The sequence below is a fragment of the Equus przewalskii genome, chromosome 19, assembly GCF_037783145.1.
Source record: "Equus przewalskii isolate Varuska chromosome 19, EquPr2, whole genome shotgun sequence".
Classification (NCBI taxonomy): Eukaryota; Metazoa; Chordata; class Mammalia; order Perissodactyla; family Equidae; genus Equus; species Equus przewalskii.
The window spans coordinates 4,776,506-4,804,213 of record NC_091849.1 but is presented as its reverse complement, the minus strand read 5'-3'; the positions used below and the strand labels follow the sequence as shown (position 1 = coordinate 4,804,213).

The window sequence follows — 27,708 nt, the reverse complement described above, 5'->3', positions numbered from 1 at the left end:
CATGTCCATGAACATCAGTGAAACAGCATCTAAGAAACATCAGGTAAGAAATGGTGTTTTTTAACTTAAAACTAAATGTAAAATATCAAACTCAAGCAAAGGAAAACTCACGAGACAACATGGTAACAAGCGGCATATTTTATTAAGTTCCCAGGAAGTTGACTGGGAACATTGCTGCTAAAATGCACGTTACAATTCAAATGATATCATGAACATTAGGGTACATATTATTTTCAGAGCTCAGCTTCCATATCTTGATCACTAAATGGAAAGATTCTTCAGAAGAACAGGCCCTTAACCCTACATATAGAAGGAGAAGAAAAATTAAAGATGCCATGATGATATCTATCAAAATAATTGGAAAACATTTTAAAAGTCAATTTAGTGTACATTACTGATGTGTGAAGAACACAAATGAATTTGTAGTGCACATTTCTCTAAGGAGAGCACTCCAGCTGGAATGATAGAACTCATGTTGCATACGTGCTTGAAACTAGTATACCATGAAGAGAGAAACACTTTATGAAGCCCAATTTCTAATGACATCATTATAACTAATGGAAGGAAATCACACATTTGAACATCTGGTTTCTTTCCTATCTCTAACATTTAACACAGCATTCCTTAACTGCTTGGCCTGAATTTTAAGCTATGTGATTCCTTTGTTTCATTTCAGAGATTTTATTTATACCTTGCCAGCTAGAGTTCTGCTACAAAATGATAAAGGACAGCTAAAGCACAGTAGGAGGAATGCAAATATGGAAAAAAATCTTAGAACATTACATTTCACTGCCTCTACCACATACCATAAAACATTATATAATTTTTTCATATTGTAAAAATGTCCTGAGTATTTCTTTTAGTTAGGGAAAAAAGTTGTAATTATAATGGCAAAGAAAAAAAACTCATATTATTTTAAAACAATTATTTTGATAGAAAGAAGTCGAGTGGAACAAGCTATGCACTGGGGAATAAAGAAAGAGGATGCTATTATAAAGGGAGTGCAGGTGAATACAAATCCTGGAAGTATCTGAAAATTTATGACAAGATGCTCCCTTCCCTTTAGAACCTCGAAATTCCAACCTAATTTCTGACAACCTTCGAGAGTAAGTTCTAGCTAGAGAACAGTGTCTAGATGTTTGTTTTCTACATCTGAACTGTAGAGAGAATTATGACATCTTAAGATGAGAACGATGTCCCAAGACTTAGGAACCCTCACATCTGACAATCACTGGATGTCATTTTTGCCATGAGGTGTCATAAGGCAAAAAATTCACGAGACAGTTGTATGTGAAAACTATACAGCTACTCTGAACACAAATGCAGGTTTGTTAGGGATCATTCGCTAAATGACCGCAATTTCACAGAGAGCTTGCTCAGTTCCAAATTTCTACCTCAGCAAAATTACAAATTCCAAGAGAATCATGTATATGTATATAAAGATCGTCTACAGGGTTCCTTTCAAGTAGATAAACCTAGGAATGCTAAATTTGGGGATATCAAAGATCTAGTGTATTACTTATTTCCTGTAAGAAGAAAAACCGACAATGGCTCCAAATATTTTGCCTATTTTGAGACCATGGCTGGAGCACTTGTTAAAACAAGTTACTAAAGGGGAAGTTGGAGAATAAAGTATTAAAGGAGCCGAGCAGTGTTCTTAGAGCTCCAGTTTCTATTCTTTTGCATCTACCAAGAAGATAAGCAACCTAAAGACTACTTTTCCATGTATGCTGTTTAGGTGGTTGCTGTTTTTCTAATAATCCTTAGGCACCAATTTTGACAACCATGTTATGTGGAACCTCACCATCCAAGAATCTTTTCCATCACTACATTTGACCACTGTTTTTTTGTCAGGGGAGGAAACAGGGAGGAGAGGCAGGAAGGATGATAAAACAAGCACTTTACAGATGAACACCACAATAGCACCACTACTCTAAGTACCAAACATTAATGAAACCCAAATCATAATGCTGAAACTAAAAAATTAGACAAAAATTAAATGGAGGATTCTTTTTTTTTTTTAAATCTTTTATAGGACAGAAACCTTAGCTCATGTCTTCTGGTTGTCATCATCTTCCACTCAACTGCACCTAAAACACAAAGAACAAGTAACAAGCAACTTTGTTTTTTAAGAATATGTAATAGTTCTGAAGGCATAAGATGAACTGTTTCTAGTGGGAGTTAACTTACTTAAATAACTAAACAAAATGGAGCCAAGAAAATCACAAGAAGCATAAAATGTTAACTATTTCGAGTGAAAATAACTGTAAGAAACTTGAATATGCAGCATATTATCACCAAAATAAAGTAATAATGGTGGGAAAATCACTACCCGCTTCATTAAGGTAGAAAAGCTGCATCTGTGAGGCCTTGTTTAAAAGGCTTCACTCCACCTGAAGATGAAAGCCACCTTGCACTTATTTTATTAAGGCTAAACCATGAAGAGACGGGGTGTGGACTCAAAGTTGGCTTATTATAGCATCTACCACCTTCCTGGCTGCAGTTCATTTCATGTCTTTAAATGGAGCAAAACCCACCAGAAGAATGCTGCTATTCTCATTTTCCATTCTTGAATGCACGAAAATGTGCATGCTTGTTGTAATTAGGTGCCTGGGTGAATAAAAAAATCCCATTTACAATTTAAAAAATGTTATTTAAACCCCTAAAATCTGATTATTTTCCACATTCCTCAGGGAAACAAGCATTAATTTTACCACCCAAACAGAAAAGACTACATACATTTCTGAAAATTCTCTTCTACCATGTTAAAAATACGAATTCCTTTGTGTTGCAAAACCAAGCTGATTTACATGATTTTGTTTTAAATTGTTGCTAAATGTTTATCTACACATGCTGTCAGAAATAACCTTGTTAAGAAGGTGAAGCTGGTGTCTCAGCAAATCAGACCCCTTGGAGAAGGCGTTGAATGGCCTGAGCCCCGTTTTCCTTTTTTCTCTTTCCGCACCATCAAAAGGAAAAGTGAGAAAATAGCAGAAACATTAGTTAAATCCTGAATTATACCCCATAACCTACAGGAATTATCTCACTACACTGTAAGCTGACAATATTTGTAGGATTTTCTGATGAAATAATTAGGATCCGAATTATTAATAAAATGATAAACTTTTGGCTAGGTTTACATCTTAAACAATTCTTTTAGTTAAAGACTTAAAAGGAAGAAACGAAAGATTGCTGTTAACTATTTAGGGTTTACCTGACTTACCAGCACTGAAGACAAAAAACTTTTAAAAATGGCTACAAATGCCTTGTTCACAAAAGACTTTATTATCTAGTGATGCATACTGAGAACATACAGATATCTGCATGGTCCACTTCACATGCAGTAGAACAATCTTCACTTTACAATAAGTGAGTGTCAACTGTTTTATGCAATAGACAACACTTTAAAGTCACATTCTTAAAGAAAAGTTTCATTTACAAAAGAAATAAAAGGTAAAGAAGCAATTACCGCTTTTAAAAAGCAGCTGCTTTGTTCAAGAGTGGAAGGTTTATGCCTGTATTGAAAGACAACATGATCACAAATAATGAAAACAATGAACAAATGAAAAACACTTTTACCATAAAGCAGTACACTTTCAAAATGACATACAAATAGTTAAAAATTTCATTATGTCATCTATCTAATTTTTAAATATGAGGACTTTCAGAATCAGGCCTCAACATCTGTAATTAGTAAATGAAAACTACGCATTGTTTCTATGTCACTAGGAACTGTATTTAACAAAATGTATATAAAGTCTATAGCAAGTTGATTTAAAAAAATTAAAGTTAATAAGAAACAGTACACTGAAGGCGCTCTATCCATCAAGCGCATACTCTTCAAATTTTAAATGTGATGAACAGAACAGAAACTGTAACTATGCCACAGTTGCAATGCCAAAAAATAAAACAAGATCAGTTACCACACATGCAGGGAATTCTGCCACAAAGCTAATATCCCTCATTTGTCAATTGTTCCAATAAAATAACATCTTAAAACACCAGTGATGTTGATGGTTTAGCTTACCTTCAGTGTACTGAATGTTGTACACAACCTGCTTTAAAAGAGGAGACCATCCCTGCAGGCAGGCTCAAGAAGGAACAGACCCCTTTCGGCACTGACTACACCAAGGGCATGCTGCTGTGGCCTGCACACACACACCTAGGAAAACGTGAATATAAACAGCATTTATGCTGGCCATTTTATTTGACGACCAAAATGAAGCCAAGTCTGCTAAAAATAAATCAACCACCCAGTATTACTACTCGTTTTATAACAGATGCTTTTCTCTTTTATGTGAACTGCAACCATATACATTAGCACTGTAAGTTTGTGCAGTCTTGGCAATTATAACAGTTCTACAGTGAAATTTCACATAAGACACAATAGATTAACTAACATTTCTAAAAGAAAAATCACCCTTGGTGTTAATTCAAATATATCATGCTTCCTCAAATTTGCTGGAGAAATACTTATAAGTTTATATACATTAAGAAACTGCTGTGAAATTTCTTCAGTCTTTGTATTTAATTACTCAAACCCTTGGAGCTTCTTCATCTCGTTTAAATTTTTTCCTGGATGAAGGCATGCTGTAGGGCCTGGTTGATGCTAATCCGTTTAGCTGGGTCCAACATTAGGATCTGGTCCAACAAGTCCTTTAGCTGGTGTACTTTTTTACGTTGGTCTTCAGGAAGTCGCTGGCACCCGATCAAGTCAGCCAACAGGTCCTTAGTTGGATTAATGGTGCTCATGACAGTAACTTTCTCCTAAAAATAATTTTAAAAATGCATCTCTCTAAATAAGTTACTAAACATAACTTAAATCAGACTCTATCAAAAATATTAGTATGTAATAATATATAAGCCATTATCTACTCATTTAAAACTTTTACATGGCTTCCTGTATCCTCTACATCTTTTCAAGAAGCAACCAAAAAACTTAAATGAAAAACCCTAATTTAGCATGATAGTTTTTTTTTAACCATTATGTAATTTAATTTTGTAAAAAGATCAAATGAGAACAGAAAGGAATTCTATGAAAATTCAAAAATATAGTTAACTAATTAAAAGTAATTAATAGTAAACACAATGTGTGAACTGTACTCTCCCTACCCTGAAGTGGTAACAGACAGACATGTAAATGAGCCAATACCATGAAATGTTATTAAGTGCTCTGACAAAATTAGGGACACATACTACAATGGGGCAAAAATAAAGAAATCCTTACCACAACCTGGAGGTTTTAGAAAGCCTCATACAGAAAGTGTATTTCAGCGGAGGCTTCAAGTTGAGTAATTTTTTTTAGGGGATCAGGAAGTATAGGAGGCAAGGAAGCTCAGGATGGTCTGTAAACAAAGGCATAAAGGTCTGCAACAGCAGGCCCTTTAGCTACTGCTGAGTGTGGAATGGTGAGGTTTATGGGGTACACTGAGGGAGGGGAAGCTGTGGAAGATAGCAGAGTTCCTATCACGGAGGCCTTCGTCACTCGAATTTAAGCATATTTTATCTTATTGGTAATAGGGAGTGAACAAAAGGTTTTTAAGCAGGGAGAGTAACATGATCAGATTTTCTCCAAAAGATCACTCTGGCAGTCGTCCCGAAGCTGGATGGGAGGCCTGAGCGAGAAAGTGATCCAAAGGAGAGAAGAAGAGTTTAGGACTAAATATGACCTATAATATAAACTCATCATACTAGAAACAAACATTCAGAAATCTCATCATCTCTTTCATAATCTGTTCAGTTTTATTTAGGAATTGGCCAAAGACAAAAAGAAATTATTTTCAGTGTTTTGAAATATTCATAGCTCCTAGTACCAACCAGTACTCAATTTAACAATAAAACAATCATTGAATGTAGCACACTTAAAAGAGACTCACCCTCTCTGTTACTTTATCAACTTCTATGTACATGAAGTTGAGGTTTTGATCAAAATGTTGGTCTTTGAATACACCTTTCCGAATCATCTGGCAAGAAAACAAAACAAAACTTGGGTTCTGAACTATTATCAAAGAGACAATTTAATACATAAGTCACACAAATATTATGTAGTCTCTCTGGGTTTGTTTTCTCATTTGAAAACGATCTGAGATTCCTTGCTCTGGAGAACTTATTAACAACTTTGGAAAAGCTAAAAGAAATGCTGTACCTAAATCCATTTAATAACATGAAATTATATTTTCCCAGGCAGTGACTTAAACCAATTATATCAAGTTGTGCTTTCCCTATTCAAAACTGAGAGTTAGACAAAGACTTAAAATCATTTGTTCCTAGATAGAAAAGTATTACACAGTTGGAGCTTTTTCTCTGGGCAGTTAAGAAACCTAATGACATTGTACAAACTATGTTTCAATAGCCCTAACACGATACAGGCCAGACCTCATTAAAACAAACATCAACAGGGCTAATTTCTATGTAATTTATTTTAAACAAGTCCAACATAACAGAATTTGGACACTACCTAAAAATTATAATGGCTTGCTCACCTATAAGGAGAAAAATCTGAATCTCTCTCAGAAATTCAGCAAATAAGCTGAAATTGTAAGTCTAAGGTATGCCCCTCAGACATTTTTATAAACTCCTAAAGTTCTTGATTCACGTTAATTAAACAGAAACTGACATTTTAGCTGAAGCATTAAAGGTGAGTTTTATGTCAGAAAGATGGTTATTTCCAGTAAATTTTTTTGGTACTTTCCTTTCCCAAATAACTTCCAATCTTTAATAAACTGATTGCCATCAAGTTCCTCTTCCAATATTCACTCATTCATTCTGAGTACTAGGTCCTTCCTCACATGTAACTAACCTGACCTGCATCTTTTTTCATTCCAGCTCTCAAGCATGTTTTGTGCTGTTACCAATAAGGGTGTGCTCCCGAGAACATTGCTGCTTCTCTGACCATCACTGAAGGACAATCAATGGAACAAAGGATGAATGGAGATATGAAACAGTCATATATATATATGGTGCTTAACAAATGTATGCTGATCAATGCTCTCTTCTTCAATCCCAATTCCACCCTAAACTATAGGCCCCTACTCTCCTGTTTAATTCAACAAAGTAAAGAAAAGCACAAAGACAGATTTGAAGGGGTAAAGAAAAATGCAGTTCTCTTACTCTCTTTTGATAGCTCGTGGCTGATTAGAACCGCTAATTTAAACACCAGAAGTGCGAAAGAGCTAAGGAATCCTGGTAGCTATGTACCTGCCTCTTTGAAATTGTTTTATAGACACTAGTGATGAATAAATGTCAGCAATCCATCAGTCTATAGGAAACTACTGCTGAGACCTGGAAAAAACAAGCTCACACTAATGTCCTACCTTATTTGGCATCTTTCCTTTGAGATCCATGGCGAGCTTCAACATATGGTTATTGGTTTTGCCAGGAAATAAAATTTTTCCAGTATAGAGTTCATATAAAGTACAACCTACAGACCACATATCTATACCATAGTCATAGCTTTTACCTATAACTGAAAACAAAATGAAAGTCTCAATATATGATGATAAAAACAAATCAACTACTATTTATTTCCATTAATGGGGAATTAATTTAGCTTAGAGTAACTAACCACAATCTTAATACCTCACTTTGGCATTACTTTCATGGTTTTCCCCACTAATTCTTAACACTCTTAAACTTAAAAACCTTAAAAAATGGGAGAGTGGGGAGGAAATGAAGGGGCAGAAGAAAACTTCTCTTTTTCATTTCACCTTTGGTAGAGGTGCTAATCAGACTCAACCAAGGCAACAGGAAGAGAAAACACAAAGGTCCCATACAATCCATAAATTTGATAATCAGACCTTGAGTAATCAAGAGCAGTCTTCTAAAGTCGAGGATTTTCCACAACTGTTTTGCTACTCTTGCCAGACATGATCAAGACTCCTGTCACAACTACCACCATTCCACCTGAGGAGGATGAACTTGCTATGGTTCCCTTCCTCATGAATGACCTCGTGCAGCTGCTGAAGTGCGATGGAAAACAGTACTTAGACATTACACATGCTGTTTCCACCGCATATGATGGCCCAGGTCAAACAACATTTGAACAAACTTACTGATTTCAGGAGCACGATAGAATCTACTGACAAGATAAGGTGTTATGTCATTATCTGCAACATGTGACGCTGACCCAAAATCGCAGAGCTTTAAAATAGTTTTTGATTCATTTACCTGCAAAACATTGTATCAAGGAAGTTCAATTCATGCCAAGAATAATTAAGACAAATAATCAGATAAAAATAATTAGCTTGAGAAGTTATTTCCAATACTGAGAACAAAGTCATTCATTTTTAAAATTCCTTTTCTAATTATTTTATAAGTCAATTACCTAATTATGAAAAATTAAGAACTATCAAATATTTGATTATAACTAGTAAAAGAACTTTCTTCAGTGAGGAAATATGGGATAATGCCAAGTAAACTTAATTTTAACCAACTCTGTTCAAAAAGGCTGGAGTAGTAAGAGAAAAATCTCATTGAAGTAAAGTGTCTTCTAAAGATCCCCAGAATACCTGAATAAAGTCAAGTTACTACTTAACGTGAAGACGTTCATAATAAGGGATCAGACTTAGATCAACTTTCAATTGACTTAAATTAGCTTTCAGTTGCCAGAAAATTATGACGGCAATGAGAGCAGAAGGATGATTCAGATTAAACTTGGACAAAAACACTCTTCATCGGAAGCTGCTAGACCATCCCAAATTTAGCAATTACCCTCGTCTAAACATATTACATCCCTTAAATATAAAGAAAGTATTAGTGAAGAAAATGTTAAACATATTTCGCAAAACTGATAAACAGGAACTCTATATTAGTCATTTGTTTCTTTTTTCCTTTGTAAATACTTCAACATACACAGTAACAGTGACATCTGCTGAGAAAGGCTGGAGTTGCTCCCATGACTGCTGCCACTCATGCGTCAGAAGCATGTTCAGGATTAACAAGTGAAGATAATTCACATTCCAGAGTCCCTTCCCCCCTTCAAAAGAGACACACACAAATTCCGAGTTGGGACTTGAACTTGGCCTACGGTTCCCTCCCCAAAGAAACAAAACACCTCAAATAAATAGTCCTAGGCCCTCTCTACTGGGATATCGTAAATCTTGGTCAGTGCTACAGATTGGTCCATTACAGATGATATCCACAGAATTCAGCTAATAATAGAAATGCTTATTTTTAGCTGCCACATCAGTAACAATTCTCTTCATCTGGGGATCAGAAAAATAGGTATCCTCACATAGAAAAGTACTTTACAAGCTTTTAGAAGTATAAACTGCATTTAGCTACTTAAGAATGCAGTTTCAATATCCAGAGAAAACCCCAGGACCACTTTAAAATTAGAATCTCTCAGTGGAACTCTTGAGCTGGCTAGGATGCCTTAAACAATAGCAGGGTATCCACACTCAGGTATACCTTAGTTTGGCTACACAACTTCTAGTCCCCTCATGAGGAATGTGGTACTTCTACCAAATGATGGCTGAAATCGTGGGCTAAAAGCTGTGGATTTTCATTAACAAACAGCTCCATGTGGTCTCTGAGGTCTATTTTTTCCTTCCTCAGGAAGAAAGAAAAAGATTCAGTTTCTGAAATCCATGTGAAAACCCATACTAGTTTAGCATTAATGCAAAAAAAAAAAAAGTTTTAAAAACAAGAACTTCTAAGATACTGGCAAATGCTGCATTCTTTAATCTCCATGGTTGTTACACAGATGTTCACTGTACAATTACCTTTAAATTGTACATATTTTATACCTTCTTTGACATGGAAGGTATATTTCACAATAAAATAAAGAAAAAAACTGAGGTAAAAATCAACTACGAAGTTGACTAGGAAAGTCTACAATTCATTCATAATATGCCTACCATTTCACTGTAATTACTCAGCTCCTCTAACCCCAAGTTCTATTAGATATCAAACATATCAAAATGGAATGCCTCATTATTAATGTGGTAGTCTGGAAGATAGTATTTTAAGATATTAAAAAGAAAAGATCTGAACTAAAGAGCTAAGTTATAGATGAGGAGTCCTTAACAAACTTTAATTAGACCAAAATCTTTTTGAAGTGTGGAACACACAACTGGCAGACATGCCCCCAACTATGACCACCACAGAACAGGGTGAAGAAATGGGGCCAGGGAGGGAAAGGGTGTGTGCGCGCATTAATGACTCCATTATATATTCCTAAATTTCAAAAACATAAACGTTGTGAAATCTGCATATTACCACACCAGAAGTCATTAGTTAGGACAGGTCAAGACTGTGAAAGGGATGTCTTTCAATACAACGCCAAACCACAACTGAGCTTTACTGTGTTCGGGCCCTCAGAAGCCACAGCTTCTAAAGCAGTAAGAATAAAGGAAAAAGAATTATTCCTAGGCACCTTTAAACTCAACTCCATACATCTGCTTAAGAGAGGGTAATTCCCTTAAATGTGCCTACCTCCGTCAGCCTATAGAACTAGAGAACAAAGATGTGTGAACACTCCTTATTTCAAAACAGCAACATGTGCAGCAGTTTTTTTAGGTGTCAGAGGAAGCCCACCATTAAAGCACTCTTGGGATTTGTGTGTCCTCTAAATCCACCAATCAAAAGGAAACACTGTGACAGCAGCCTAGTTCCTCTTCTGTCCTTTACTACAAAATTTCATGGCCCAATTGCCAAAAAAGTAAAAACTGGTAAAGTCACTTGTTATGGGTAATTACTATACTGAATTATTCTTCTAAAACGTCATTTCTAGAATAACACAGTGGTAATCACATTACTGGTAAGAAGACAGAGATGCACAAGGCTGTGTGACTGATTGACTTACCAAGATATTGTCAGGCTTGATATCTGCATGTAGGATATTGCATCTTTTGAGGAGTTTCAATGCCAAGAACAACTGCTGACTGTAAGATCTTACAGCTTTAATATGAAGACCAACATCTTTACCATATTTTTTTAACACCTCTCGTAAATTCATACTTTTAGGAGAGAAAAAAATAAAATTAGGGGTTAAAAGCAAAATGGGAATAAAGAGGGCAAAAACATTTTCAAGTATAAAGTAAAATCAAGTCCAAAATGTGAATTACGATGAAAATATTCTGGTCAAGAACCACTTCCTAAACCTTTGATAAATTATTCTATACTGAAATGAGGGCATACGAAACTGTATGTACATAGTGATTTTCCAATAAAATTCTACTTCCAAAATAAATAGATGGACAGATACACAATGGTAAAGTTCCTACTGATTTCAGAATGGGTTTACATTTGAAAGCACAACAATGAAGCCATACTTTTGAAGATCAAAATTGTACGTCTACTCCACTATTCCCATTTCTTTCCATCCTGGCTTAACCCTCCTTTGAAGTATTTAATTTTCAGAGAATCTCTGCTGAGCTGAAGGCTACATGAGATCAGTGACTGGCCCACAGTATGCAGTCAATTAATGTTTATACATTAATGATTGTGAAGAAGGCAGCTCCTAACCAAAAGTTAAGAAACAAAAACCAGAGCTAACTAACTGGAAAAACAAATCATATACCAAGAAAATGTGTCATGGTGTTTATCTAAAATGAGGTTGGGAGAGATGAAGCAGCTAAACTTTCACTTTAACGTACAGGTTTTGACACTGTACCTTAGAGGCTCAAATACAAGACAGAGATGTTGTTTGTGATAAAAGTGTCTGAAGAGTCGCAAACAATGAAATTTGTCATCAGGATCAGCGTCATTAAGTTTTTTCAAGAATTCTAGTTCTTTTAAACCAGTTTTTTGCCTGAAAAAAAAAATTAGGTGAAAATTGAATACATTCAGAATTTAGGAAAACTAAATGATCCATATCTGCAAAGTCCCAGGCTGACGTATCACAGGTGATGTGTTAAGTAATTTGTATTTTTTTAAGTACTAACAATAACTCTGTTGAGCAATGTGACAAGTCTCTATATCATTCACACAATACTTTGTACTTAGCCAAATACTGTTTTCACGGAGTTAATTTCCAAAATAATCAATAAACAAAATAGAAACATTAAGGAACGAACCCACCTTTCTTGAAGGGAAATCAATCTTGCACGTTGTATCTCAAAACATCTTGATGAAAATACTATTTTTAACAAAAATGGAACCACATTGTAGACAAGTCTTGGTTCCTTTAAGAGCCTAATTATGGATGTCTTATCAAATATTAATATTAGGTTATCCTCTGAAATTCTAGTTATAATTTGTAAATAGGCTACATTTTAAAGTTAGTGTCTATAATAGAGGTTGGGGATGACCATCAAAACAAAACAAAACTTATTAAGACTTGGACAGCCTATGACTTTACTGTAAATCTACACTTCTTTATAGTGTTTCAAAACTAATGGTAAGTTGACTTTAACATCAGCTCATTGTATGGGATAGATTATGCATTAAAACATATAGCGAGGCCTGCCCAGTGGTGCAGCAGTTAAGTTCTCATGTTCCACTTTGGTGGCCCGGGGTTCACCAATTTGGGTCCCAGATGTGGACCTACGCACTGCTTGGCATGCCATGCTGTGGTAGTCATCCCACACATAAAGTAGAGGAAGGTGGGCACGGATGTTAGCTCAGGGCCAGTCTTCCTCAGTAAAAAGAGAAGGATTGGCAGCAGATGTTAGCTCAGGGCTAACCTTCCTCAAAAAACAAAACAACACATGGGTATGGCAATTACCTCTATTCTATTAAAGGACAAAGATAAAAGATTACAAATAATCCCCAGAACTATCTGATAAATCAGTTTTCTATTTTTGCAGGCCATCATATATGCTCAGTGACAGCTAACCAATATGATCCTTTTATTTCTTACCTCTAGTCTTGCGTTAAAGATATTCACAGCAAAAGATGGCCATAAAATAAGCAGCAGAAGGAAGGAGTTTAAGGTGATACCAGTGCACAAAGTTAAGTACTGAAAGGCTCTGAAATGAACTAAATACAATCAGCCTACAGTTCTAGTGCTTCACCTATAACACATGCTAAATATGTTAAAAATCCAGTCCAAAAGAACTGCTTCTGTCATCTTATACTTGCAGGACTTGTTTTACAAGATTGTGTTACACTTAGTAAAAACAGCATTTAAAAATGTTCATTTGTGAATACTTGTGCTATGAAAGGTTTCATCACAGGTGTTTTCGGAACTTACATGAGTTCGTTGTTTCTAATGATCTTTACGGCCACTTCTTGGTTAGCTCTGGCGTTGTCTCTGGCTCGTACAACATTACTGAATACACCTTGACCAGTGTAGCCATATACATTGTAGCGCTTATCCAGGACTTCACCTATGTTCACACCTAAAAAAGTAAATTAAAAAATTAGAATTTTGACCATAATAAATAGATTACTACTAAACAAAACTAGGAGATACATATAATAAATCAAAAAGTAGGAAACAGCGCAGTCACTTTAAAAATGTGTCAAATCTCTACTATGTGCTTGGAGGATCAATGCCACACCCGCCCTGGTCACTCCTTCATAAGGTGCTTAGAGTTACATGCCCACTTCCAACCATTACAAGACGACCTCCTGCTGTCCTCTCAACTGCCCACGATTTGACACTGAGTAGGGAAGAAACATGCTCACTGCAGTCTCCAACTGTAGTCCTGCATGACTGGCAGCCCAAGTTCCTTCTATGTCATTTTTTCTTGGTTTCAGATCAAGAGAGCAAGTGATGCACCCATTCATTCTGGAGGATTATCTCATGGCTGAAAATAACTTCAAGTAGATTTAAGTTGCACATCAAGTCTTTACCTCACTTCAAGTTGTGATGCTTCTGGGCTGCTTCTAGAATACAACATGGGTTCATGCAGCTGCTAGATGTGCCATACTTGTTAAGCGATGGCACTGTGATGTGACTTCCAGAGTTCTCCAACGTGTGACTGCATCAAGCAACACACTTTTACAAAATGTTACAATGAACTCTAAAATTAGTAAGAACTGTGAACTTACGATAATAGCCTTCTGCATCAGTCCAGTTATCCCTGAGGTTGGGATTCTCTTTGAAATCTTTTCCAATGCCAGCAGCCCGAAGACGAGCACTCTGAAATTAAGAAGGCAATGTGAGCTATTTACCCACTACTTGGGCAGACATCTGAAGTACTTCCTTTAAAAGAAAAATGGGTGAAACCAGATAAAATTGAAGAAAAACATTTTATGCCAAATTAAATACTCTATCACTTATGCAAATGCAATACAGCTAAAACATTATTACCAAAGTCTCTTGCATCACAATAATGCTCAGGAATAAATTAAGTTATCTTAAAAAATTTCCAGGAATATGACTAGAGCATTATAAATTAAAATAAAACTCAAACAAAACCAGATCTCATCTTCTTCAGCTACTGACAGAGGAGGACAAAAATTAGAGAGGAGCACTACGTTAACAATCAGTGTCCAAATCTCTCTCCGACCAATTATCACATTTCTTTTATGGCCCTGCCCACATAACAGCTCTTTCTCTGTTGTCATGCATGCACGAAATGTCACTGGCTGCAACAGTTGAGTTTGTGTGGGATTAAGAATATCTGGCACTTCTGAAGAGTCTCCATGACATCCAGAAGATCCTTCAGTATCACCCAGGCCAAGGAGGGGTGCTGATACTTTAACTGGCTCAATAATCATCTCATCCTCTCTTAATTCATCTTTTTTCCGGTGTTCCTCTTGCAAAATATATGTATGTGACACATTACCTACACCAATTACCAAAGTCTTCAGGGTCCTGGAGACTGACTGCTTATCCTATTTCATTTTTAATTTCTCTGTTGTATGTTTATCCTCCCCAACTCTCCTTACCGAAGTCTTATTTCTCATGTTCTCTTAAATTTATAAGGAAAACGGTCTCATACTTTTGAATGTATTTTAAGACTTTTTCAAGAAAAGGCACTAATAAATCTTTAAGAAAAAAATGGTTAAAGGACCCAAATTTCTTAACACTCCTTATAACATTTCCAACTCTTCAATGAATTCTATTAGGTTCCAAATCTTTAAGTTCTCAATCACCTACAACATACAAGCCCAAAGTAGACTCTGTTCTAATAAAGGCTCAGAAATTACTGACATCATCCTATCTCACCTAAGTACTATTGTATTAAAATTTTGACCTAATGCTTTATGCTTCTCTCTATATGTATATACACATAAATACACATTTGTTATATATACTTTTAAAAGTTGTATTTTTATGACTTAAAATTACTTACATCAAAATATGCAGCAAACATATCATCAGATTCTGTAAACATATCAGGTGCCAAGAGCTTCTTCTGAGATGAACCTTAATGGAAATTAGCATGAATATTTGAAAAATGAAGAGAGATACAATAATTAAAACATACTAAGTGAATGGAAAATCACTAATAACAATTTAACCGTTTTTTCTTCTCACACATCAGTTTTCCATTAATACTCAACTTAAAATCACTTTATAATACTTAAGATTTATAAAGCTATCCACTTTTCACTAAAAGGATACATTCCAGAAAATTGAAAGACCTAAAAGCAGTACTTTCACCAACATCAGTTAAATTAGTATGCTAACAGCGAAACAATGATTATGTATTAAAATGAATGCTCTTCTTTAAAAAATTTATTTCTAAATTGCAACCTAAATCTCAAAAGGTTAATATCCCCACTATAGACAGATAAAGATCTATATATAGTTCTCCCCTAAAAAGTCCTAAAACTCTTAGAAAACTTGGGGGTAGAATATATATATATATATATATAGGAGTTCCCAGAGAAAAAGAATACACTGGCTTTAAGCATATGAACATATGTCCAATCTCACTTACAGTAAGGGAAATGCAAATTAAAATTACATGATACCATTTCTCTCATATGAGACGAGCTAAAAATCCAAAAATATGACAATATTCTCTTAAAAGGCCCTAGATAAACACTCAGGCACTGCTTGTGGGATGGCAAAACTGTACAACCCTTATAGACGGGAATTTGGAAATATACAGCAAAATCACATATTCATTCACTCTTCTGATCTAGCAATCCCATTTCTGAGAAACTATCCCAAAGACAGTGGCAAGCATAAAAAAATGACTTAATGCACAATGCTATTATAATTAAGGCTCCAATGAATAGCCAGCAACTGGACGCAATCCAAATATCCACCATTAGAAGACAATTTGAATAAAATTTGGCGCATTCACTTTACTGGAATAGAGTGCAGCTGCAAAAAGGTATGAAGGAGATCTTTTCATATAGATGAGTATATAGCATGTTTTATGTGCATGCATATATAGAATACAAATACATACACATACAAAAGACATTTTAATAATTTAAAAAATCCATAAAACTCCTAAAAATCAAAAGCAAATGGAAACAAACCTAAACCTATCAAATCGGTGGTATAACCATATACAAGAGAACTATTTCAAATGACATTAAAATACACTTGTGACTATATACCCGGGAATGTACCCTAAGGACAAAAAAACCATTACATCTTCAAACTGCATTGGGTACATTTAATATTGATGATCATATCGATAACTATGTGTATAAAAATTTCAAAATAATACCCTGAGTAATCATGTTATTAGGAACCAAGTTTTTCACTGTAAAAGAGACAGAAATTATAAAATCAAAGTAGTTAATACAAATCTTACAATTCAAATAGGATTGGCAATATCAACATGAACTCCTCCTTTCCAAAAACAAATGTATTTCCTAGCTTTGTCCACTGAAAAGGCCCAAAAATAAAGGGCACCCATAAGTGCCCTGTGATCTCTAAATGGCACTGCCTATTAAACAGAACCAGGGATCCTTGAAGCAACAGCCGATTCTGTTCTGGGGCAAGATATGTACAAGGTGAGCCTGTGTATCTTACTGTGTTAGAACAGCAACAGACTATGCCAAATCTGGCCCCTTGCTTGTTTTTGTATGATGATCTATTTTTACATTTTTAAAGATGTAGAGAAAAACATGACTATTTTCTGACACATGAAAATTATATGAAATTCACATTTCAGTGTCCATAGTTTTGGAACACAGCCATACTTAGTCATTCATGCTGGCTGTGGCTGCTTCTATACAATAGCAAAATTCAGTAGCTGAAATAGAGAAAAGAAGTCTAATTACAAAGGCCTAAAATATTTACTAACTGATCCTTTACAGAAAGTTTGCTGATCCCTGTCCTAGAAAGTAAGAATGCTACACTATTTAATACTGAAGGGTTTGGGTCAAAAAGACATTAGAAACCAACTTAAAAGGGCTCCCTCCCCACCTTGGCTCTTGAAGAGAGAACAATTTGAGCTTCAAAAAGAAAAATGACAGCAATAGATTGAAAGACAAGTACATCATGTACAAATTTAAAAAACCCAACAAAAACAACCAAAATCTCATTAGTCATCTCTGGAGGTTGCTGGGCAGCAGTTCTATTCTATGCTAAAAACTGGACGATAAAACAAAACAATCAAGCATTTATCCTACCTTTCTTGTACAAACTATATTTTGGGGTAACCAAAGAACAGAAACCTTTTCTTTTACAGAATTAGAGTTAATAATTCAAAGGGAATGATAAAAATAATAATAATAAAAAAATCACCACTTTGGGAACCCATCCCATGAAATAATGGATCAAAGTAACAATCAGCAATGACGGCTAAACCTGTCAGGTGAACAGGTGAAGGGAAACTTCCGTTGCATAGATGGCAGTCACCTTATCTAAACAAACAACCTCAATGTCAATAAAGATAGGACAAACACACACCACATGCCACCTGACGCGATGCTAGTATACACTACATATGAAGCATTTTGCCAAAAAAATTAAATATAAATCTATTCAAGTCTCTATTTAAGTCTCTGACACTACTAGTTCTCAAGAAATACTGACAACAGAGGAAATAAGATAAATGACACAAGAATGTGGCCAGACAAAACCAGAGTGGAAAGTTTTATACAACACACAGCCCTGGTATCTTCACAAGTAAATGGCAAATGGCGGGGGACGGGAAAGGCTGAGAAAAACTATTAAAGACTAAGAGAGACTTAAGAGCTATATACCCCACATAAAACAGGTGTATTTTATTTGGATTTCGATTCAAACCAACCAACTGTAATCAGACATTAGATATTTTTAAATTATCAACTTTATTAAGAATAACCAATGTTTTATTAAAAAGTCCTCATCTAACAGATACACAAATTGAAGTATTTACATATGAAATGAAATCACAGCTGGAATTTGCTTTAAAATAATTGAGAGCAAGCAAAACAAAAGGTAATAAATATGTGGGAATTCACATACTGTTCAGATTATGTGAACTAATAAAAACTATTTATAGAGAACATTTTCTAGGATACATTCAATACTATATTATTATAATGTTTAGCAGGAGCAATATTCCTAATCCCTTTCTCTTTTCCCCATCCCAAAATAATCTCTCTCACTATGAAGTTAGAGAACTAAAAATTCAGAGAAAAGCCACAGTCAAAACAAAAGCCTAACTTACTCACCATTATTCTGTTCAACTGTCATTAGGTTATGCTTGGCTTTTACTGAGGCCTCAAATGTATCAACATTCTCCCGTTCATACTCTTTAACATCAGCAGCTACCCTTTCCAGAATGTCATCTGGAGAAGGTGACCGTGTACGAGTACTGCTCTGGGGGCTGCTTGGTTCAGACGGCACGGACATGTTGCTATCTTCAGCAAGATATTTATATTTCTGTAGTAACAATACAATATATTATTTTCACAAAATCTGATACTACCCAAATATATTTACTAAAAGGTGCTGCATTTAAAAGTTAAGGGTGTCAAATAATGTTAAAAATTTGTTATTAATGCCTTGATTGAATCAGATCCACAATCCCTTATATATAATTCCAAAATCCACAAAACTCTGAACAAGTTTTTCTATGTTTGGTGCACATTTATTAGGTGGCAAAACCTGACAAGAACAGACACGATGCTATTTACAGCCTTATTTATCTCCCCCATTGCGAACACAACCTGCCTCACTGCAGAGTCTAATGTGTGTGATGATGGGGTGCTGTTCTAGACCCCAGTGATGGGGCTAAGTAATATAGAGGCACCATATTACCTTTCTAAAATTCAAATATTTCTGAGTTCTGAAGCACCTCTGGCTCCAAGGGTTGGAGATAAGGGATTATGGACCTGGGCAAGAACAAAAAAAGATTCAACCAAGTCTTTAGGGATACCAGTTTAATTAACAATTTTATCAGTGCCCCAGAAAAGTAAGTTTCCTCTGGAACTCAGTTTTGCCTTCCATCCTCTGGTGATTTAAGTTCTTTCCTTTGCTCTGACATACCATTCCCTAATTTATGGTTTGCTATGTATATTTAGGTGAGCTGCCCCAACTGTCCTTTCCTTTTGTGTACTGTCCTCACAGTATCCAAACATTTTTCCTGTCTTCCAGAATTCTTCCTCTCAACTCCATCACTCACCAAGCGCTGGCCAAGGAAGAAGTGACAATCTTCCAAGTCAGCTAACCTTATCATTAAACGACCATATCAAAACCTATGTATAACCCATTTCTCCACCCTATTTTCTTAATCACCTTGCTTCAAACTAGTCTTAAATTTTTGAGATGCTCCATTTAAATAATTACATTTGTGTTAGAAAGTCCAACATTTTATTTGACACTAAAAATAATGTTTTTTTTCCACACAGTAACAGGCCTAAACTTTGCTAAATGAAATTTCTCCAATTTATTCTATACCCATCTATGAGGGTTTATTGTTCATTAATTAAAAAAAAAGAAAGCAAACTTTAAATTTTATGCCTTACAAAATAAGTTTATATCAGAATCCTGCATATAAAAAAGGGCAACACTTTCAATTTTATTAAGAAACTTTCATTTTTTCAAATCGTACAATTTTATATACACCCTTCTTTTTTCAAGACTTAGTCAATTGTTACTACCGTCACTTCTTTGTTGAAGAAGAAAACCTTAATTTTACTAGAAGTGCTTATTTAAAGAGGACTATGAACATTTCACTAAAGTCAGCTACCTGAACAATGGCCTGCCTTTGTATTCTTCTCTGTTCTATCAGGGCTTCTTCATCTTCTTCTTCTACATCAAAGTCTTCGAGGCTTAAAAAAATTACACACGTACACGCACAATTAATTTCAAACATCCTTTGAGATTCCAAAACCATAATTTCATACATTTTAAAAATAAAAGCTGGAAAATGAAAGTCATCATTAAGATTGTGCAAAAGTCTTAAGCCACCTTATTCTCTTTATCCCTGTTTCTAAACTGTCCCAGTGCCTGGTTTGGAATCCTGGCAAATAATTCAACCTTCCATGTCTCATTTTTCCCCTCACCTGTTTCATGGCACCAAAACTGAGAACAAAAGAATGATCCTTAAGTTTTAAAAAAGCCATCACTGGCTCTGCCATGACTTTAGTATCAGTAAAGTCATTTTCTCTCTCTAGCCTGTTTTCACACCTATAAAACAAGAGGGCTAGTACAGATCAGTAAATTGGTACCTTTTCTGAGTCACAGAACCCTCTGAAAGCAGATCCTGTGCTATCAAAAATGCACATATAAATGTTTGCATAGAATCTCAAGAAGGTTGCTGTCCTCCAAACAAAGCCCTTGACTGGTCCCAATTCTCCCCCAAAAAACTCCCCCACAATCTTTATGATCCCTCCCAGCGCAGCCTTTTATATGATGGGAATGTTCATTGCAAAACAGTAAGCAAAATGCACCCTGTTGGTATTAGGATCTATGCAGAACATCCTTTCCCCACTCAACTTTCTTATCACCTAACTCAAATCAGGCTTTCTTAACCTTAGCACCATTGACGTTTTGATAGTTCTTCATTGTGAGGGCGTTGTCCTGTGCATTGCAGGATATTGAAACGTATCCCTGTCCTCTAGCCACTAGATGACAACCAAAGATGTCTTTAGACATTGCCAAAATGTCCCTGGGGAGGCAAATCACCTCCGGTTGAGAACCAATGCTCTAATTAGTCTTATTTATTTTTGAGATGTTCCATTTCATTAATTTGCTTTAAAAGAATTCCCACACTATTTTATCAGACACTGAAATGTTTCTGCATTTTCCACATTATAACAGGCATAGTTGCCACCAGACAGACTCAACTGCAAAGTATGTATCATTTTACATAAACTGAAAACTTTAATCTTAGCATAAAAATTCCCCCCCACCCCAAAAATCAGTAACTAAGATTGGCAAGACTATCTAATATACTTGTCATTTCTAATAAAAATAAAGAAGGGAAGGCTCATGATAAAGTGATGGGTCAATATTCACTCCAGCCAAACGACCTATGAAATATGCACAAAAGATTAATCTTTAAATTCAGGACCAAATTAATGGATTCGCTTATGATATTCAGGTGGAAATTAAAGATTTCCGAGTCAAAACATTTTGTATTTCCCTAAATTGGAAAAAGGAAAAAATGACCATTCTTACTTATCATCAGATGAAGATTCTTGCTCAATTTTCATTCCTTCAGAAAGACTTCCTTTAAATTTATCTTCCTTTACTTTGCTTCTGCTCCTACGTCTACGACCACCTCGTGACCGAGACCGCCTTCTCAAGCGTGATCTGCTCCTCCGACCTCTGTCCCTATTTGAGGAGGAAAAAATATATATATATATTTAAAAGTCAGGGGCCAGCCCCATGGCCGAGTGGTTAAGTTCGCATGCTCTGCTTCGGCTGCTGAGGGTTTCACTGCTTTGGATCCTGGGTGCGGACATGGCACCGCTCATCAAGTCATGCTGAGGCGGTGTCCCACATGTCACAACTAGAAGGACCCACAAACTATGTACTGGGGGGCTTTGGGGAAAAAAAGGAAAAATAAAATCTTTAAAAAAAAAAAAAAAGTCAATTAAAGTCAGGGAGGCACTGGGTGTGTCGGCAGCAGTTGAGGAGAACCCTCTGTACTTTTCAAAAGCAATTTTGCTATGGACCTAAAACTGTTCTAAAAATAAAATCTTAAGAAAAAAGGGTCAATTAAAATTTTAACACGAAATAACATAAATCAGAAAGATTGGGATAATCAACTTAACTGAAAATGACTAAAACATAGCTACTGTTCTTACTGACTGCAAAGCGGCAGAAGGGAACTTGGGGGCGATGGATGTTCTCTACCTTGCCTGCGGTGATTATGTGACTGCATGTGTTTGTTAAAATTCATAACTTTACAGTAGAAAGGGTGAATTTTACTTTATGTAAGTATGTTTTCAATAGCCCTGCCATTTCGGAGCCCAGGATCTGAACTGGTGAAGCCCCGGGCTGCTGAAGCAGAGTGCACTAAGCAACTTTTGTTCTACTTTCAGTCTAGGAGATCTTCTCATTCTACCTTCTTACCATTCTATTGATTTTTTTTTCTTGTGCTCATATATGTTATTTCTAAGACCTTGTTGGCTGTTTTTTTTTTTTGACTTTTTATAAAGATTGGCACCTGGGCTAACATCTGTTGCCAATCTTCCTTTTTTCCTTCTCCCCAAAGCCCCCAGTACATAGTTGTATACTCTAGTTGTGAGTGCTTCTGATTGTGCTATGTGGGATGCCGCCTCAGCACGGCCTGATTTTTTAAAAGATCACTGCTCATAAAGCATAGGAAGACAAATGCGACAAAAATTCTAAGTTTAATTAATATGGTCCTCATATATTTCTACAACTGACTAAAGGTTAAACAAATAGAAACTAATATCATAGTTCAAGCATTAAGGGTAAAGTTTATGTTACAAAGATGATGTGAAACTCCAAACAGAAAAAGCTGTGAGTCTAGAAAGGACTGGCAGACTCCCTGTTAATGTCACATCTGACCACCCTGCTTGTCTCAGATTTATTCTGAAACCTTACTAAAACGACAGTAAAAGGAACAATTAAAAAGAGAATCCTCAGGCAAAGAGAATGCAAAGAGGTATGACAACACAGATGACAACAAAATCTTGACATGTACAAACTGGATAGAAGAGTAGTTAACAAATCAAATCTAAATAGTAATCCAACAGGAACAGACTAGGTAAATAAGAAAAGTCAGTGCATGCCCCAAACCCCAGAAAGCCTCAAGAATTGGAGACACCATATCCTCTGAAGGGTGGAATGTGAGGTGAAAGCTGAAAAGAAAGGTTGAAAGCCTTTAGGAACAGCTTGACTTTGTATATTCCCCTTGCTGACCCTGGGGAAAATGCCAACTATTCCTCCTCACATTCAGGCATCATACTGAAGATTCACTTTATAAAGAGCTGCTGATTGTCGTAAAAACTGGCCCAAGGTATCAGGGAGGCACTGTACCAAAAACAGAATTAATGGGAAATCTACCATCATGAAGGACCAGAACTCCACTGGGAGGCATGTCTATACTTTCTAGCAGGAGATAAGAGGATTCTGGAAAACTCATGAGCCCAAAGACAAGACCTACAGTCACTGACATGCTAAAGCCTCTACCTCCTCACCCTGAAGTGATACCCACTAATCCACAAGTTCCCCATTGTCAGAATAGAAGAAAGCTTCCATTCAGCCTTCTCAGGGCCTAACTTGTAAATCAGCAGGGGCAGCAAAGAAGAATCCAGCTGTCTGAGGAAAGTCTTCAAGCAGAAAAAGCAAACAAGCAGCAAAAAGAATCTGGAAAGAAACAAGGTATAGGTAAAAGAAGAAAACTATAAACAACAAAAACTCCACAAAATAAACTCATTATCATCTTTGACATAAGAGATGCTATTTCCATAAAACAAGAGTAAAATATTATTTAAAAATAAACAGGGGCCAGCCCCTTGGCTGAGTGGTTAAGTCGCACACTCGCCTTGGCAGCCCAGCATTTCGCCAGTTCGGATCCTGGGCGTGGACATGGCACCGCTAATAGATTATCTTTATGGTTCCTTCCAAATATGAGTCTATAATTCAAAGTATACAATTTTTTTGGACTAACTAGATGTCTTCCAAGGAACCTTTTCAAACAATCTACTCTAATATGCTAGGATTCTTTAGAAAGGTTTGGCCAAAAAAAGAGGAAAACCTGGGCCAGCCCTGTGGCCGAGTGGTTAAGTTCGCACGCTCTGTTTTGGCAGCCCGAGGTTTCAGCAGCTGGGATCCTGGGAGCGGACACAGCACGGCTCATCAGGCCATGCTGAGGTGGCATCCCCCATAGCACAACCACAGACACTCACAACTAGAATATACAACTAGGTACTGGGGGGCTTTAGGAGAAGAAGAAGAAAAAAAAAGATTAGCAACAGATGTTAGCCCAGGTGCCAATCTTTATAAAAAGTAAAAAATAAAAAAAGAATAAACAGCCAACAAGGTCTTAGAAATAATATATATGAGCACAGGAAAAAAAATCAATAGAAGGGTAAGAAGGTAAAATGAGAAAATCTCCTAGACTGAAAGTAGAACAAGAGGACAAACAAAAAACATGGGAACAATACAGAAGGTCCAACTGGAAAAAGAAAGCAAACAGAAACCAAAAAAAGAGAGAAAACTTCTCAGAAGAGGCAGTCAAAACCTCCCTGCTTTAAAGGGCCTAAGCGCCCAGCAAAACAAATGGGAAGAAAGAACTACACACCAAGGCATATTATAGCAAAATTTCAGAATAAAAGACATTTATCATAAAAAGAGAGGGATAGAGAAAAAAAGCATGTCCCGCAAAAAATGCCCAAGCATCAGAATAGGACTTCTCAATACCAATACTAGAAACTAGAAATCAGTAGAACAATTTCAAAATTTTTAAGGAAAAATGATATCAACCTAGAATTCTACTCCTTGATAATTTAGCAATGAGAATAATTTAGCATCTGTGAGACACAGGTTCCAATAAATGTCCTTTGCATGCACTTTCCTCAGGAAACTACTGGAGAGGCATTGTACCAAAGCAAGGAGGTAAAACATGAGAAGACAAGGGATACAAGAGATGGAATCACAACATAAGAGAGAAACAAGGGGCACCAGCCCTGGTGGTCTAGTGGTTAAGATTCGGTGCTCTCACCACTGTAGCCTGGGTTCATTTCCCAGTCACAGAACCACACGACCCGTCTCATACTGTGGAGGCAGCTCACAGAGAGAACTAAAAATGAACAACTAGGATGCAGAACCACGCGCTGAAGCTTTTATAAAAAAGGAAAGAGAGAAACAAAGGAATACCAAGAGGACAGAAAAGGGAGAACAAATCCTACAATGATAACTGTGTAGGCAGGCCTATCAGTCAGTCTGGAGCCAGAAGGCTAGGAGCACCAGAAGGGCCTCTCTTCCCGCTTCCTCCATCTGCTCAGCAATGAACAATGTGCATGTGATCTTAAGAATTACTCTATTATATCTGGAAACATACAGAAATGCCATGAAATCAGGCAGAAAAGAAACGTGTGTTGTGAGGGGTGGTATTAAAAAAACTGATTGTACGAAGCAGAAAATAAAAAGATAATACGGCATGTACATTCTTCCAACATGTACATTCTTACACGAAGTATTTCTACTCTAGGATTGTAGTATACAAAAATACTCAGAGATATGTAAAGACATATCCACTGGTTGCAATATAAGCCTTGGATGTGCTGTTTCTTAAAGTATATTCATGTATTAGTTCAATTAAAAATGTTAAAAGATTGGCAAATGAATGTGCATTTATGTTTTAGGTTGAAATACTTAAGGTCGAAGTGTATCTTTTAAATGATTCCCTGCTTTAAAAACCAATCTTTTTGATTAACCAACTGACGACATGTGCTTCACATAAAATGGTTTCTACCACTGTAAAGTAACTAGGTTTTTGTCCAAGGAGTCTTTCGCCTTTGCTCAGGATATCATCTAGAGGTCATGTTCTTAAGGGGACGAAATACAGAACTGCAACGATAAAATGACAGGAAACTGGGCTATTTATTACCCTATGATCTATCCTGCTAGTTAAAAAAAAATCCTAAGCCTAGCTCATTTACTATTTCTCTCTTAAAAAACAGAAAAATGTCCTACCGTTAAATGAGTGAGTTTTAAATAAACTCAGTCGTTTTAAATTTGAGGGAAAATTTTATTAAAGAAAAACCAGTACGTGTGAAACATCACACGCTGGTAAAAGGAAAACTATACAGCATCACAGCTACAATTTTTCAGAGAAATGGTCTTTAAGAAAACCTATCAAGTGCACTAACAGAGACCTTCAAAAGCATTCAGAGTTTAATGAAGCAAAAGACAGCATATGTAACACATCTTTACCTTCTCCGGGGAGACCTGCTTCTTCTTCTGGGAGACCTGCTACGTCTGAGTGGGGAACGAGATCTCCTTCTAATGGGAGATCTACTGGCTCTTCTTCGGGTTGGAGACCACCTATTGATCGGGCTGGCATCTTTTGACCTTTCACGTCTACTGAGGATATCATCTCGAGGTCGTGTTCTTAAGGGGACCAAATACAAGTTAATAAAAAATTAAATCAAATTAAAATAAATGAATTTCTTCTACATGTAGACAACATCTTAGGAAAGGGCATGCTAACCTAAAGACAGTAAATACAAAATTAACATTTTGTAACAAAACTTAAATTCAGATGATCATAATGACACTTTGGTGTTATGGCAAGGCACACAATAAAAGGTCTATTTTGCCTGGTCTCACAATTTGAAGAATTATTAAAGGTTATTCATACTGGTAAAGCCACTGATTCTAGTTCCAGACAAACAACATAGAATCTGGCGGAATTTCACTAGTTAGAATGTCAGGGAACCTCCTTAAATATTTCCATACGCTAAGTGCTTTACATGTGCAGTAATTCCTTCTTATCCAGTTTTGCTTTCTTCGTTTCAGTCACACGTGGTTAACCAGGGTCCGAAAATATTAAATGAAAAATTCCAGAAATAAACAATTCATAAGCTTTAAATTGCGTGTGGCTCCCGGTAGCATGATAAAATCTTGAGCCATCCTGCTTGGGACGTGAATCATCTCTTTGTCCGGCTGTCAACGCTGTATATGCTACCTGCCCATCAGTCACTTAGAAGTCATCTCAGTTATCAGATCGACTGTGGCAGTTACTGCGGTGCTTGTGTTGAACTCACCCTTATTTAACTTAATAATGGCTCCAAAGTGCAAGAATACTGATGCTGGAAATTTGGATATGCCAGAGAGAAGCTGTAAAGTGCTTCCTTTAAGTGAAAAGGTGAAAATTCTTGACTTAATGAGGAAAGAAAAAAAACCACATGCAGAAGTTGCTAAGATCTATGATAAGAACGAATCTTCATCCATGAAATCTTGAAGGAAAAAGAAATCCGTGCTATTTTTGCTGTCACTCCTCAAATACGTAGGTATAGGAAAAAACATAGTACATATAGGGTTGAGTACTAGTCCCAGTTTCCAGGCACCCACTGGGGTCTTGGAATGTATCACCCTCAGACAAACGGGGACTCCTGTAATAGCATCTTACAATCAACATTCATCTTAGAACAGAAGAAATATAAGTAAGAGTTTAGAGAAAAGGACAGTCCATCTAGTCAGGGAAGTACACACTGGTATAACTCTCCTGGAAGGAAATGTGGCAGTAACTTTCTAAAATGTAAATGTATATAACCTTAGACTTCACAATTCCACTTCTTGACTTTATTCTACAAAGAAACCTCACACGTAACTAGTGCATATCTTTGCATACAGTCGCAAAAAACTAGAATCAACCTCAATTTTCCTGTTTCAACACAGGAATGATTAAATATATTATGGTACATCTACACTGTAAAATATCATGTTGCCGTTAACATAAAGACCTTAAAAAGATCTTTATGTATTGT

General features: G+C 36.2%; 2 protein-coding genes across 37 annotated transcripts in view; one reads left to right on the top strand and one right to left on the bottom strand.

Annotated features, from left to right (window-relative positions):
- The window catches only part of FAM217A (family with sequence similarity 217 member A), a 38,395-nt gene extending 31,083 nt beyond the window's left edge, over positions 1-7,312 (top strand). For all 4 annotated transcript variants that reach the window (XM_070584999.1, XM_070585003.1, XM_070584998.1 and 1 more), the window contains one exon: positions 6,826-7,312. In XM_070584999.1, the coding sequence (XP_070441100.1) occupies positions 6,826-6,857 (32 nt within the window). In that variant the 3' untranslated portion in view covers positions 6,858-7,312. The remainder of the gene's footprint in view (positions 1-6,825) is intronic.
- PRP4K (pre-mRNA processing factor kinase PRP4K) overlaps positions 124-27,708 on the bottom strand; it is a 38,301-nt gene continuing 10,716 nt past the window's right edge. The window contains exons 3-24 of one of the 33 annotated variants that reach the window (XR_011529882.1): positions 26,153-26,329; positions 21,419-21,574; positions 19,986-20,067; positions 18,466-18,676; positions 15,189-15,262; positions 13,939-14,029; positions 13,136-13,283; positions 11,615-11,752; positions 10,805-10,958; positions 9,409-9,550; positions 8,851-8,974; positions 8,052-8,166; positions 7,797-7,958; positions 7,314-7,465; positions 5,877-5,963; positions 4,490-4,767; positions 4,028-4,162; positions 3,470-3,515; positions 2,868-2,955; positions 2,538-2,610; positions 2,045-2,090; positions 124-300 (exon numbers count right to left, since the gene is read on the bottom strand). Coding sequence is in view for 1 of the 33 variants with exons in the window: in XM_008540411.2 (XP_008538633.2) it covers positions 4,564-4,767; positions 5,877-5,963; positions 7,314-7,465; positions 8,052-8,166; positions 10,805-10,958; positions 11,615-11,752; positions 13,136-13,283; positions 13,939-14,029; positions 15,189-15,262; positions 18,466-18,676; positions 19,986-20,067; positions 21,419-21,574; positions 26,153-26,329 (1,789 nt within the window). In the remaining 32 variants the exon portion in view is untranslated. Of the gene's footprint in view, positions 2,956-3,264; positions 4,768-5,876; positions 5,964-7,313; positions 7,466-7,796; positions 7,959-8,051; positions 8,167-8,850; positions 8,975-9,408; positions 9,551-10,804; positions 10,959-11,614; positions 11,753-13,135; positions 13,284-13,938; positions 14,030-15,188; positions 15,263-18,465; positions 18,677-19,985; positions 20,068-21,418; positions 21,575-26,152; positions 26,330-27,708 lie in introns of those variants that run through there. The other 32 variants (XR_011529880.1, XR_011529881.1, XR_011529876.1 and 29 more) reach the window with 32 other exon arrangements.